The sequence below is a fragment of the Lithobates pipiens genome, unplaced genomic scaffold (genome assembly GCF_037356315.1).
Source record: "Lithobates pipiens isolate NorthernLeopardFrog02 unplaced genomic scaffold, aLitPip1_a1.2 Scaffold_19, whole genome shotgun sequence".
Lineage (NCBI taxonomy): Eukaryota > Metazoa > Chordata > Amphibia > Anura > Ranidae > Lithobates > Lithobates pipiens.
The window spans coordinates 359837925-359853538 of NW_027507764.1; the positions used below are offsets into that span (position 1 = coordinate 359837925).

The window sequence follows — 15614 nt, forward strand, 5'->3', positions numbered from 1 at the left end:
AGAGGATGAGGAGGGTGCAGAAGAGTAAGGCTGAGTGAGCCACTCAACCAAGTCTGGTGCGTCCTTTGACATAATCGCACGCACCTTCTGCAATTTGCCACTTTGGCTCACGTCTGTTGCTCCTGCCCTACCCCTACCACCCCTGCGGAAGGGCCTGCCTCTTCCTCTGCCTGTCATTTCTTAAATGACCCTGTGACAAAAGTCTCTTGAGAAGTGCAGTATGTATGTTGAAGAAGGTATATAACACCCCACTTCAATCTGTCGTTTTTGGGGGCCACTGGTCTATCACACCAGTTATAATACTTTTTTTTTTATTGTGTTTGTCACTCTTTGTAGTATCGCTGCAGAACCACTCAGCAGTCACAATGCTGCACAGTGGAAATGCACTATACTATGCTTTCTATATGTGCAAGTATTTTATACGTGTATTACACACCTATATACTGCACACCAAATAGTACACCTATACCAGTCCTTAAAAGGACCTTTGTGGACCTAGTAGCTAGTGATTTGCAGACTGTCCCTACACTGATAAAAGACAGCTGCAGAATCGGGGCAGCAGTCAAGTATAATATTCTTTCTATATTTGAAAGAAAGTAGATTATACGTGTACAACCCTATATACTGTACACCTATACCAGTCCTTAAAAGGACCTTTGTGGACCTAGTAGCTAGTGATTTACAGACTGTCCCTCAGTCCCTACACTGACAAAAGACAGCTGGAGAATCGGGCAGCAGTGCACTCAGCAATCACCAGAACCCTATATACTGTACACCTACCTTAAAAGGACCTTTGTGGACCTAATAGTAATAGTTAGTGATTAAACTGACAGTCCCTGCTCCACACAGCATCCTGTCCCTACACTGACAAAAGACAGCTTCAGAATCAGTCAGCAGTGCACTCAGCAATCACCAGCACAGCAGTGCACCAGAACACTATATACTGTACACCTATACCAGTCCTTAAAAGGACTTTTGTGGACCTAATAGCTAATGATTTGTGTCACTACAATCTCTCCCTGCTCCACATAGCGTCCTGTCCCTACACTGATATAAGACAGAATGTAAAATGGCCGCCAGATCAGGTCTATTTATAAGGTAGGGGGAATGTCCAATTGTCCATGTGCTGAAATGTCTCAATTGGCTGTCCTGTACCCCATGATGGATGTGTCATCATGGGTCAAAGTTCTTTCACAATGTAAACACATATGTCCGCCGGGTGAACAGCGCCAGAAGTCCGCCGGTTTGTCGAATCGCGAACACTCAAAATTGGCCACGAACCAACCGCCCGGCAAACCGCAAGGCCATCTCTACCCTGGAGCATGGAGCAGCATTGCCATTACGACCCCTGATGCAACACCAGTGGTTGGTTGGGGGGGTGTGGTAAAAACAAGTCTTAACTATGGGGTTTAACTGCCCCTAAACTGCAAATGTAACAAGCTCTTACTGTCTTGAGCCCCCTATATGGCTACACATCCCCCCAGTCATTTAGACAATGTCCCCATCGTCTAGGTAACAACTGATGCACTGCGGTTTACCCACACCATGGGTGCAGCGCAGTGCTCCTGCGGCTTTCCTGTAGGTAAGCTGTGTTTTAGCATAGACTTCTTTTATATCTTGTGGGTGTAGTGCACTTTCAGAAAGCACACCAAATCCACAGGATATAATCAAAGTCTATGGCTCAGTGTAGCGAATCCGCAGGATAGCCGTAGGTGCACTGTGCTGCACCTACGGATTAATGTGAAAGTAGCCGAAATTTTGTTAACCCTTTTATAGATGCTAATATGTCCATTGAAAAAGCGCAGTGTTTGTATTGTTTAATACACTGACCTACTTTTCCTCTTCCAGCTTTTGTTGGCATCCCCTCCAGGCTGCTAGAAAGGTCTTCGTGCACTTGGTATCACTTTGACTGGGACAAGAGCTGGCTCTGCAGAGGAAGCATCGACTTATGCTCTGTCCATGGCCACCTGCTTCCTCCACTGTCAGTGCCGGCTGGATGTACTCTGATGCTCTGGGATGGCGGGTTGGCAAGCCCGGAGTGTGATTCATGGGTTGCCAATCCCAGGCATGTGTTTTCCTGGTTTGAGGTCAAGTAAATTAGAGAGCTCTGAGGGCCACATGTGGAATATGATAAATATTCAGGCTGGTCCAGGTCTTCTGCTCTAAGCACTGGAAGCTTCTCGCAGAGGCAGAGGGAAGCAATCTAACTCCCAGCAAAAAAACAGGGTTCCCTCGGGCTATCAAAATGAAAAATATCTGAATGTGGTATTTCGGTTAGATTGCTGCTAGACCTAAAGTGTATACCATGCACTTGAACAAAAATAAATAAAAAAGGTGATCAGCACAAACTATATACCATATATTACTACAAAGATGGAATATCCTTGTTTGATATGTATTCTACCTCATAGATAAAGTGCAATAAATCAATAATTATACCAATACTAATGGTGAGTCCTAATGCAAATTGCTGCTGTGCATGCAATTATTTAGCTGCTGTGCAAACTGCTACTGTGCAAATTACTCAAATAAATTATTTGCTGTGCATGCAATTGTAACGGCCATAACCCTTTGTAGGGCGGCCTTAGCTTATTGGGCTTACCGGTTACCTCCGCTTGGCTTGTTCTTCCACGTCTAGGGGTTCCCAGGGTTGATACCCAACAACTTGAATTCTGACACAAATAAAGTCCTTTTGAAAGGTTTTATTTTGCAGTGGTAAAATCCAATAACACAGTCTCTCATGGGAACAGAGGGCGCGAGTGAAGAACTCAGGCACCTTGAACTGCAGGTCTAGCAAAGTCTCTAATTCCACCCAGAGAGTAGCCACTCGCAGCTGGGTACTTCAAGGCTGAACAGATCTCTAGCCAGAGATCATGGCAGTCAGCACATTGACTCAAAACTCGAAGCAATTCTATGAACGTGTACAAGTTGTGACTAAGAGGGAACAGGAACCTTTTTTCTCAGTACCTGGAACGTTCTCTGTCTCCTCAATGGTACTGGAAAAACGTGAATTCGTCAATGTCCTTCCCAACTCAGTAACCAGGCACTTAGGATGCCACTTGTCGGCCCTCCTCCCAAGAGTCCTCCCCCGGTCACTTCCATGAGCTGTGGCGCCCCTCCAAGCCGAAAGCACACCCGGACACCTTGAATCCTCCCTCAGTTACTGTGCCTCGGATCAGCAGGTTCCGAGACTCAGGAACAGACGGATCCCTACCCCAGACCAGGCGGGTCTATTGGGGGCATCTGACAGGAACATGTTGCAGGATGTCAAACACCCCGTGACCGGGACCCCTCACGGGGCTACCCCGGTCCTGAGACCAGAACAGACCACATGGGCCTCACGAACTCCTCTCCCAAACCACGTGACCCACACATCTTAAGTAACCCTTCCCAGACTCCCCAGCAGGCTCCAGCACTCTCACTGATTGGTTCCGAGAAGGCTGATAGCTAAAACATCCAACATGCCTGGTTCTGGCCTATCATGTGCACCTCACTGTTCACATGACCAGGCAGAACTTCCAATACAGACCTGCCAGACTGATGTTAAAGCCAACCTATGTAATTAACCCTCAGAACCCCTACTGTTCTGAGGCAAAAACTAAATTTACATGCTTATGACATTTTGCCCAAAATGTCATCCGCTACACAATTATTTAATTGCTGTGCAAATTGCTACTGTGCAAACTAAGCAAATAAATTATTTTCAAAAAATGCGCAACACATTACCATAAATTCATAAAGTAAATAAAATAGCTGCTACTGTGCAGATTATTAAAACAAACAATTAATATACTGCGAAATCGTGAAAATCAACATCAGGTGCTAAATATTTATTAATAATTGAACACTAAATAGTGCAAAATGGTGCAAGATTATCATAAAGTGCCGGGTATGAAATGATCCTTTGTGTACACCTTTAAGTGTGTAGGTGTACCAATACAGTCCTATTTATATTGAGTAGCGATACCCATAAAAGTTCATCTATAAACAGTAAACGTACAAATTAGTGCAAAAAGTGCTGGTGTGCAGCAATGTGACAGGCAAACTCTTCAGGTGACATCCACTGTGTACTCTTCGTGTGCTCCACTCAGTGCTCTCTATGCACTTACCTCTAAATGGGTAAGAATTGCCACTCAGATATTTCTAATGATGAGCCCTCCTAAATGTGGTAACCAAGGATGGTGTCCTTAAGAGTACTGTATTGCAATAATGGCTCCCAGTTAGTTATTTCGCCCGTTCATCCAAGGCAAATGAAAGTGGGGAATAAGCAGGAAGATCCCATAGCGTAATATGTCTCAAATAGGTTTATTTATGTTTAAAAAATGGCTACTTACAACAATGCTGAAAACAGCTGGCAGATCAAACAATGTGCGGTGTTACAAATGTCTCTCTGCGTCACTTCCGGTTGCTCCTTAATCTAGTAAGGGAAGATACACATCTGGCAACCTATGGGTCATTAATGTTCGCCTTCCCGAAGAACGTCTCTTCCGGGGTCCTTGTTTATGGGGCGACAATCCAGTGCAGTCAGTGGTGAGAGGGCAATCTCCCATCCTTTGCAATCTCTATTTGTTTACTCTGCTAGAACACTGTGTACAGACACCTTATCTTTGGGAACACTTTACTGCATTATATAAGACGCTGTACATAGACACCTTTCCTCCAAACTTCTCCAGGGAATATTACTAGCCTGTTTAAGCTACTCTGCTCACCATCATTTCACTCTACTCCATGTGGATATAATCAAATGAGCTCCAACTGCTAGTGAAGATTATCAGGCCTGCATCCTGGACATTGCTGTTGTTACTATTCAAAGGGACCCCCATCCTATTCCTATTCTGCCTGGTCTCTCATTAGGATATAAAGGTTGCATAGGCTGACCTGGGATTCCCCTTTAGTGTGGTAACTTTCTGCATTAGATAGGAATTCCTTCTCCCACAGCTCTGCTCTCGGCACAGGTTATGTACAGTGCAGTGATGAGGCCACCACTACAAGGTATTAAAGCGGTAGTAAACTCTGCATTTTGATTTTTACATACAGGTAAGCTTATAATAAAGCTTACCTGTAGTTAAAATGCATACCATATTTAGGAGATCTTCTAGCAAGAAGCCACGGGGGATGTCACTGGCACATGTGCTCTGAAGGAATAGCATACCTGTATTGTTTCTTCAGAGCTGTGTGCTGTGGCCGAGACTCCCATGCATGCTGGAGTGACGTCACCGTGGCTCTGCCATTCAAGTGGCCACTGCCTGTGAACCCAGAAGGAAGACTGGGTAAAGATGGAAGCCTCTACAGTGGTGACAGCGTGCCTCTGGAGGGCTCGCTTCAACGTAAGTCTTTCTATGTGATGCATACTAGCACATTATGATATTGCTTTGCAAAAGAAAACTTTTTTTCATTTTAAAGCGTTTACTACAGCTTTAAAGTGGCTGTCAACTCAATTCATGAAATCTGACCTGGGCACATATATCTGTAGTGTTTACTTATCTCTCTCCAAATCTCTGAGTGCAAGGTCTTTCTGCTGCTCGGTTCCTCTGCATCATAACTTCTGACAAGCTCTCGGACAGAGATAGAAGCAGCTGGAAATTTGTGTCAAGGAGGTAACTTAGAGACAGATAAGCATAGAGCTGGTCTATTCACAGCATGGATCTGCAAGTTTCTTCGTTCCTCTGCCTATGTGGGGGGGGGGGGGGGGTGCCTTTCCTCCAATCAGCTGTCACACAGTGTCCAGACTTCCCTCCCACTCCTGAAACAGGAAGAAAATTTTCTAACACGCTGTGCATTCTCTAAAGGATATGTATGGTTGAAGACAGCAGATATACATGTAAAACTTATGTAGGGAGATTTGTTTAATCTCTGTGTTTCATCTGAGGCTGTTCCCTTCACTGGGTATATGTGAGGGTTTACATCCACTTTAACCATTTGTGCAATAATATTTGATGGGCACAAAGTGGATTTATATTCTTTGTGACTATTGAGGCTGTGTTTGACCTGCTTTGCGCTGTGTTGTGTTTCTTTGAACGCAGCATGCCCTATTAAGGTGCATTTGAACTGCAGGCAAAGCAAACACAACCTTCTCTTGGCAACAATGCATACTTTATTTGAATGAGCTGCTAGAACGCTCATCACCATGAACCCTTAAGGTTTTTTTTCTGCCCAGCATGCATTCATTCACAGCTCTGTTGTGCAGGAAGGAGAGCTACAGACTACCTCCAGAGACACTAAGCTGGCTGCTGGTTCCTGTCAGTGCAGTTCTGTCATTTGATTGTGCTGTGAGTCTGTTATTCCACTCACACACTGGCAACCGCCTGAACAGAAGGGAAAGACTTGAGTCCTGCTGCTGTGCTCTACAAAAGCACTTTCTAAAAACAGCACTTGCCTAATAAAGATATGGGGCTTGTGCGTTCACCGCTGGCTTTTCCTACACTATAAATACTCTTGCCGAAGAACATTCAGGCTTTGCTTGTTCAAGGTTGGGATCTGGTATATACACTGTAACAATAACAGGATATCTGCAGTACAGGACAGAAAGATCAGTTTAATCCAAAAATGCCAAGGGTGGATGCAGACCTGAAACTGGACTTCAAAGATGTCCTTCTCAGACCAAAGAGGAGTAGCCTTAAAAGCAGATCAGAGGTGAGTGCTATTCTGTTATTTCATATTCATTTGTAACTCTTCCCCAACCCTTCGCTGCTAATCTTTCGGGAACTTCTGATGATTGACAGACCTAATCTGACCCAGTGCTCAATAGATAAGCAAATTCACATTTTACGTATACTCTAATAATTCTTTTGCAGGTTCAAATGATTTTAATTTTTTATCTAGTTCTGGCCTCAGTCACACTAGCAATGGCATACGTTCGTTTATAGGACTTTTCAGAACGCAAATGAATGCATGTAATGATTTTAAATGGTATAATTCACACTGTGCGTTTACCTGCGTTTAGATGCAGGAGGCTAGACTGTAAAGTTTTTATGCAGAAATAACAAATGAAGTTAGACACCAGTAGCATTGCAGGTCTTTAGATTTGTAGCATAGCCCCAAGTTGGTACTGTATGGGGTAAACGGGAGTGTTGACCAGCTGGGCAGTACAGGGAGTGGGAATAAGACTGCTAAACTGCAGCCAGGCTCTCACCTTGTGGCGCTCATTAATTCACCTTGGCAGCAAAAATAATACAGCAACTCATAGCTCCGGTTAGAGGTGGATTATTCTGGGAAGGACATTCTAAATGCTAGGCTTATAGTACCTACAACACAAATGACAAAGACGGCAAAGGTTCTATTCAAGAATTTTCCAAGCACTTTGTTCTGCCTGCGAACACACGCAACTCCAGTTACATTCAGTCTAGGGAGGGATTAACCTATACACTACTGAGTGATCTCATTTCACTTAATATTAAAATTTAGTGAATGTAGCTATCTTATCTTTTATCATTTAGTTATCCTCCTGACAAAAATTGCAAACCATATTTTTTGTGAATAGGGTAGATTTCAATATATTTGATTTTAGTTTTCTGATGTTTGAAAATCATCTATTTGATTGTAAGCTCTTATGAGCAGGGCCCTAATAATCCTTTTGTATTTTATTGTAATGTAACTGTACTGTTTCCCTTTACATTGTAAAGCACTATATAAATCCTGTATAATAATAATAATAATAATAATAAGGTGTGGCCTCTGGCCTGCACATGTTACTATCGGTTTGTAGAGCTGCTTTTACATTACACTGCAGTGAGAAGTCACCTTCAAGGCTTTCATGCAGCAGACGCGCTGCTTTCACTATAGTGGGTGGGTGTCTCCCACTGACAAAGTGCCTTTCTGGGAAACTGCTCTGTCATAACAACTTCAGGAGTTATTTGTAGCTGGAATAGGTAATTCAAGGTAATACAATTTGACTCCCCCCAAGGATTACTGACTATGAAACAAACTGATAATTCATGTGATAGCCATATCTGTGAGCACGGCTGCAAAATAGCACTGCATTGCAGGCTGCATCTGCATTCTGCAAGCACATTAGAGGGATGGGCCTCGATCGTTCCTGCTAATGTCTCCATCATTTGTCCTGTAATTGTGCACAAGACAGGGCAGGGGCGGATAGCCATTTTCATTATGTCTTAGTGTGATAATGCATTGACAACAATAATTTTTTATGTTCACACCATAATGCTGTGATCAGATGTGCTGCTTAAATTGATAGTAAACTGCGTTTTTTTAACCCAGTAAGACAATGGCATAATGTGCTAGTATACATTGCATACTAGTGCATTATGTAATAATTACTTTAGAATGAAGCCTCCCAGCAGCGCGCTGTCAACGCTGAAGAGGCTTCCATCTTCACCCAGTCTTCCTTCCAGGTTCGTTTCCTCCAGCCGTCTGAATGGCTACGCCATGATGACGGCAGGGCAGGGACGTGCAGTCAGGGGAGATAGGTGAGACAGAGTCTAACCTGCCATGAGCATAAAAAAAATGTCAACAAAAAAAACTATCGAGCTTCGAGGGTCATACCTCGGTGACCTGGGGTCACAGAGACCGCAAATTTGGGGGTGGGGGTATGTAGCTAAAGTTCTACCCCACCACTTTTCAAAATTTGGGGCGGAGATACTGGGCTTCTTGTGCAGCCTGTCAGAAGCTACATACAGTGTGGCCAGTTTAGATGCATGCTGGCACACTCTGTTTGCAGCAGACTGAGAGGATGAGCTTACAGTGCCTCTCACTACTTGTCAGAGGCACTAAGCTACACATGGGACATCACTGGATTCTTTTGCAGGTAAGTGGCACATAATGGGGCAGTATGCGATACATACTAGCCCATTATGCTTTTAATTTGCAGGCTTTGCAGCGCGCAAAAGAGGAAGTAAAACCCATCAGGGTTTACTTCCTCTTTAATCTCTTGGTACAGTGCGGGAAGAATGTGATGGTATTGCTCACAGTTGAAGATGGTCAATGGGATGGGATGGTCAATGGCTTCTGTGATTCTATAATCTTCAGGGCCCGTGGCATACACCAACAAGTGCTTTTCCAGTAGCAGATGGAAAAGTCTCTGGCTCGGCAAGGAAAAGTCCTTAAAAGTAATATCCAGCTGCTCCAGGCGGGACTTGGATATTGGATCTCATTACAAGAAGCCATTGCCACCTGTAAGGGGGTACTGTCAGGGCTGGACTCAGCCCTTCCTTCTCTGAGCAGGCCGTTCAGTTGTCGGTTAATTGCCAGCTCCAATCTTTCCACAGTGACTCACCTGGTGATGATATCCTGTTTGTCATTCCTGCTGGTTACTTAAGCCGTTCAGTCCAGATCATCTCTGCCTTTGCCTTGGTCAAACATATCAAGAGATGCTCTCCTGTGTTCCCATTAAAGACTTGCTTTGCTGACATCCCTTCTGGTTCCTGATCCTGTTCCAGCTCCACCACGCTGATTCTCCGGTTTCCTGATCTCCTGGCCTGTTCATGAGTAGCACAGCTCACCTGGAATCTCCCACTGTGGCTGCTCCTGTACAACCTGTGTTGCAGGCCATCCCTGCTGCTGCTCCAGCCTCTGAGCAGGCACACGCCTCGAGTATTACCTCTATAAGAGGCATGTCTGGTTCCGCTCCGCTTACAGCGATTTGGGGGCGATCCAGTTCAACGCAGAGGGTTTGTCAACCAGGTTGAAATATCAAAAATTGGAGAAGAAACTGTGCTACGGTATGTGAAAATACTAAGTAAATATATTCAAATGCACGAAAATGGTCTATATGAGGACCTATTGGAAGCTGCAGTTCGGCAACATCAAATGGCAAGAGCAATTCAAATGCAACAATAACCACTCTGTGGTAAAACCAGTATATATGTTAGACAATAAATCTAAACTTAAATATACTCTATAAATAAATAAATTATGATATCTGTGAATAATACAAAATAACATCAAAATATAAAAAAAATGCATGCAAAAAATTAAAAGGTGATAACCATTGAAATAAAGTCCAATTACAGGTGATTTCAAAAATAAAGCTTACACCCGTGCATATTTAGCAATAAGTCAAATAGACATAAATGTCTTTCAATAGAAGAAAAAACTGCAAATTCCTCCACTTGTGAACTGTGTGCGATCCACCACCAATGTGTGAAGATTCACTTCTTACCAGAAGTCTGTGACCCCCCGTTACAGAGGTTCACAGAAAGCATGGGTAAATAATAATCCTGCTGATCTCCTTATTACACCATCTCCATCATATAAACTGCATGCCCGACCATCTTCAGCTTATCTCATATAATCCAAGACTCGTGGATGCATATGAGCAACATAAAAAAAATAATGGCTCCAATAGTGTAAAACCTTCGATTTATTCCAATATAAAATACAATAGTGCACTTACAATACACAAAGAAAACAGAAGCCTCAAGTCTGGTGCGCCGGCCGGCACACACACAGACAAACCCATCCTTCCTGGATCCTCCGACCACTAACATGAGGTGACGTCAGCGCGTCGCTCTGCCCTACACGTTTCGTAATAGAATTACGTAGTCCAGGGGCACCTGGGCGATGTTAATCTATTACGAAACGCGCAGGGAGACGCGCTGACGTCACCCGGTGTTAGTGGTTAGTGCCAGCCCGAATGTTCATATTTAGCTAACAAGAGGGGAAGGTTCAAGTCTTTCAGGACATTCATGCCCAGTACCACAGGCACTGCAGAGTTAACTAGGCCGCGGCTCACAATTACTCTGACCTGTCCTACCACTTGGTCCTTAATTTGAATCTTCACCCAAGTGATGCCTTCAACCAATATATAAATTTATGGCCCCTCTAAAAGACAGCCAGCAAGGCTCCAGCTGGTTCTGGACTCCAAACTTTTGTATATAGAAGTTTTATTCCATTAAGGTGACAATCAGACATGGTTGAGTAGTGTTGAAACCACTGGACTAGTAACCACCATCCCTTGAGACCTTTTGGGACATTATGTTGCCTGTCCCAAGAGTCATCCCTCTGCCCTGGGAGTTAGTAGTTTAACGACAGCCTAGGAGGATTCCTTGATCCAGACTGCCAACAGTTCTTGGATATGTGTCCATACCATCCACACCGCCAGCATTTCCTGTCTTATTTTGGGTCAAATGGTTCTCGCCCCTCTGGTATTGGGGTGAGTCTTTCTTGAGCCAGCTTTGTTTGCATGGCTGACAGGGGTGCTAGGGCCTCCTACTTGAGGTATGTAGTCTCAAATTTCTGGGTGATCACCACTGTTGTGTCTGCATTTTCTTGTTCCCCTGCAATTGCATCCACCATTGCATCGTGAAAGGAAAGGGTGGGTTGCGCTTTAATTTTTTCCTGCAGAGCCCTCTGGACCTGCCTTCGGGCCAGTGATGAATTGATCCCTTAGTATGTGGTCTAAATCTGTAGTATGTGCACAGCCTCAAATATCCCTCTTTTCCAGGCACCTCAACAGGTTCTGCTTGGCCACCTCATATGGTGAGCACTGGCCTTCAAAGTATTAACGGCCAGCTCCACCCCAGCTGGGCCGAAACCTGGTACAGGTGCACGGCAATCTCCAGTCTCTCCTCCCATTCTGCTAGCGAGTTGTTGAAGCCATTGAATTTCAGTATTATGACTAAAGATGATCATAACGGAGTCATATTGTAGCCTAAATCTCTTTCCGCACCTGCTGCCTGGGACATATCCTGCCGACTATGCCAAGTGTAGGTGGGGTGCAGCGTGGTGCAGAGTCAATAATTCACACAGACTGGTGCAATAAAACTTAGGCTCCTTTCACACGGGACGGATCAGTAATGATCCACCCCGTGATGATCCGTTTGCTCAGCGGGGATCGCTCCGTTGTCCCAGCTGAGCTGGCGGCGGACAGGGCGGTCTCTGCACACTGTGCAGGGACCACCTTGTCAGCTCTCCGCTCTCCTCTATGGGGGATCGGATGAACACGGACCGTCTGTCCGTGTTCATCAGATCCGCTCTGCAGACGGATAGAAAAATAGGATTTTCCTCCGTCTGCAGAATCCGACAATTGCGGAGGCGGACAATAGCGGGTGTCTGCGGAAATGCATGTATGTCCGTATTTCATCCGCAAACGAAAGGATGAAATATGGACATACTGTCCGCATGTGTGAAATAGGCCTAATATTGAAGAAATGCAACAACAGTTCACAACAAGCCTGATGGAAAGGCTACCTGGCTGGGCACATTCACAGTTCAGTAGTGCGACAGGAGTAGATTCCAATCAGAATTACAGCATCTGTTGAGAGGGGACTGAGTGAGGCCTGGCTGCCTGGTCCAAAATGAGAGAATATCCAGCAAGCATGAAGCCCTTTAACACTGAAGAAATGGCTACATTCCAAGATCCATCAAAATTCTTATTTAAACCTTTTCATAACTAAGCCTATTTTTGACATTTGATGTTTACAAGTTAAAATCCATATTTTTTGCTAGAAAATTACTTAGAACCCCCAAACATTATATATATATATATTTTTTAGCAGAGACTCTAGAGAATAAATTGGCGATTGTTGCAATATTTTATGTCACGCGGTATTTGCGCAGCGGTGTTTTAAATGCAACTTTTTGGGAAAAGTGACACTTTCATGAATTTAAAAAAAACTAAACAATAAAATTAGCCCAATTTTTTTGCATAATGTGAAAGATAAGGTTACGCCGAGTAAATATATACCAAACATCTCACACTTTGTCTTCATTCCACGAGTGCATGCAATTATAAACTACGGTACCTAAAAATCTCAATAGGCGACAATTTAATTTTTTTTCAGGTTACCAGATTAGAGTTACAGAGGAGAGCTAGTGCTAGAATTATTACTCTTGCTCTGACGATCGCGGGGATACCTCACATGTGTGATTTGAACACCGTTTACATGTGCGGGCGCGACTTACATATACATTTTCTTTGCTGCGCGAGCTCGCGGCGACGGGGGGGGGGGGGGGGGCGGTTTAAAAAAAAAAAAAAATTCTTATTTATTTTATTAATTTTAAAATCAATAAGTTGTTTTTTAAAAATAAAATAAAAATTGATCACTTTTATTGCTGTCACAAGGAATGTAAACATCCCTTGTGACAGTTACTATTTATGGAGGGATCGGGGGTCTAAAAGACCCTCGATCCCTCCTTTAGACTTCAAAGTATTCAGATTGCCAAAAACAGCGATTCTGAATACTGTATATTTTTTTAAATCCAGCGCCATTTGGCAGCTGAGTAAATGGGAAGTGACGTTATGACGTCGCTTCCGTGTTTACAATTAGGAGACTGGAATGATGCCGCTTACGGCTTCATTACAGTCCCTCCCAAGCCGCAGGAAGTGGCGGATGTGAGATCGGTGTTCCCGATTGAACGGGAGCACCAGTAAGAGCGGCGGTAGGGGGGATGTTATGGCTGGAAAGCCAATCGCCCGCTCAGAAAAACGGTACCGGGATGATGCCTGCAGGTTCCGGGCATCATCCCAGTATAACCCCCGGAAGCCGAGTATGCACATCTGCATGCGCTCGGCGGCAAGGGGTTAATAAAGAACATCCCAAGTGTTACAAACAGTACAAACCTTTTAGTGTGTGAAGCGCTTCTAGCATTTGTACTGTTTGTAACACTTGGGATGTTCTTTATTAAATAAGAATTTTGATGGATCTTGGAGTGCAGCCATTTCTTCAGTGTTGATCGTATGTGGAGGCGAGCCGAGGCGGGCACCTGTGATATCATTAGGCTTCCTGTCTCACCTGGAGCAGCGAGTTCTTTTGTTTGGATATTAAGCATGAAGTCCTTTGCTTACCCTCCTCATCAGGAACCTTTCCCTAGCACTGTTACTGTCCCTCACAGACAGGGTACCTGTCCCCACTCTGTCCAATCGCCAAAGTGCGCCAAAACTTAACTTAAATAGGCTCTTGCTGACCCAAAATGGCTGCTGGAGTCACATGGGGCAACAGTATCCAATGGGATAGCTTCTCCAGTGATCATAGAGGAACCTGTTCCTGCTGACTTCCTCTCAAGCAACAGGGCTGCCATGGAAGAAAATAGACTGCACGTACATGCTCCTAGAACAATGATGGGTCCTTACAAGATATAGATTTTAGGCTCCATGAGAGGGGCCCTTCTATTCCTTCTGTATTGAACTGTCGTAATGACACTGTCCTCTTTTATATTGAAAAGTGCCATGCAAACTGTTGGTCTTATATAAATCCTGTATAATAACAATAATAATATAGATGAGTTGCAGCGTATGATATAACTAAGGGATCATATGTTATAGTCATACTGTGGACATGCTGTAGTATAGAAGATGATCAGAGACTGCAGACATGCTATAGGAGATGGTCAGAGACTGTTGATATAATACATCTGAAGTTGGAGACTGGGGACATGTTGAAAATGAATAGGAAGCCAACCCGATGAAAATGTTTCCAGGTTCTGGCAGTGCATGTACAGCAGTATGGTGCAGAAGTTCTGTAAGGGTGTGTATTGTAATACACTACAAGATGTGCTGTATTGTATCGATGTGTTATAGAGAGCATGTTCTTTGTCCTCTTCATTAGCACAGAGCCCACGGCACAATAAGCAAGCATTCCCAGGAATTTCCTACATCAGCAATCACATGATGTAGAGATACAGTTCAAGAACACTGTTCTCATATTGTCATGCACTGATCAAGTCTAAATAAGTGTCTAGCCAGAAAAAATGCAGACTAGAGGAAGTGATTATAGTACGGTACCTTGTTAGTTTCCCATATGTATTGCAAGTGATAGAATTATGTGTTTTTTAATTTGTTTAAAATTATTGTCCATTTCTTATTGATATGCCCCTCCAGTTGGCTATACTGTACAATACATGGACAGAGCGCTTACTATTTACTTTGTTTGTTGTATTAGGCGCACACACCTTTAAGATCTTAAGTTGCCTTAAGCGAGTCTGGTCCTTCCATTCTGATGCACCGAGTCTGGTCCTTCCATTCTGATGCACCGAGTCTGGTCCTTCCATTCTGATGCACCTTTAGGCACAGTTCACACTTATGCAGGTACAATTGTGTTGTTTGTGTATTTTTGCACATTTTAGGCTTCATGCACACGAGACGCAGATGCAAACGCTGCTGGACACATGTTGAAACCGGCGTTTAGAAACGCGCGTCTTGCCGCGATTTTTACCGCGATTTAGCGGCGTTTTACCGCGTTTGCGTCTAGAAGCGTTTAGTTAAGCTAACATCATAGACCCTCCCCAGCTCAAAAAAACAGTATTATTAACTATTTCAGCAATTTTGTGAGACCAGAGTGAGTAGCAGCAGCTGTGAGAGCTGCAGTGTACTTGTATTTAGCGTGTCACTTGCCACGGCACCTGCCACAAGTTGTGGATTGTCCACTTGCCACGTCACTTGCCATGTCATCTGCCACAAGTTGTGGATTGTCCAACTGCCACGTCACCTGCCACAAGTTGTGGATTGTCCACTTGCCACGTGACTTGCCACATCACCTGCCACATCACTTGCCACGTCACCTGCCACAAGTTTTGGATTGTCCACTTGCCACGTCACTTGCCACGTCACTTGCCACAAGTTGGGGATTGTCCACTTGCCACATCACCTGCCACAAGTTGTGGATTGTCCACTTGCCACGTCACTTGCCACATCACCTGCCACGTCACTTGCCACGAGA

General features: G+C 44.1%; 1 protein-coding gene across 1 annotated transcript in view; it reads left to right on the plus strand.

Annotated features, from left to right (window-relative positions):
• Positions 1 to 6224: 6224 nt before the first annotated feature.
• Positions 6225 to 15614, plus strand: part of GMPR (guanosine monophosphate reductase) — a 125004-nt gene continuing 115614 nt past the window's right edge. The window contains exon 1 of the mRNA XM_077492230.1: positions 6225 to 6633. Within this exon, the coding sequence (XP_077348356.1) occupies positions 6547 to 6633 (87 nt within the window). The 5' untranslated portion in view covers positions 6225 to 6546. The remainder of the gene's footprint in view (positions 6634 to 15614) is intronic.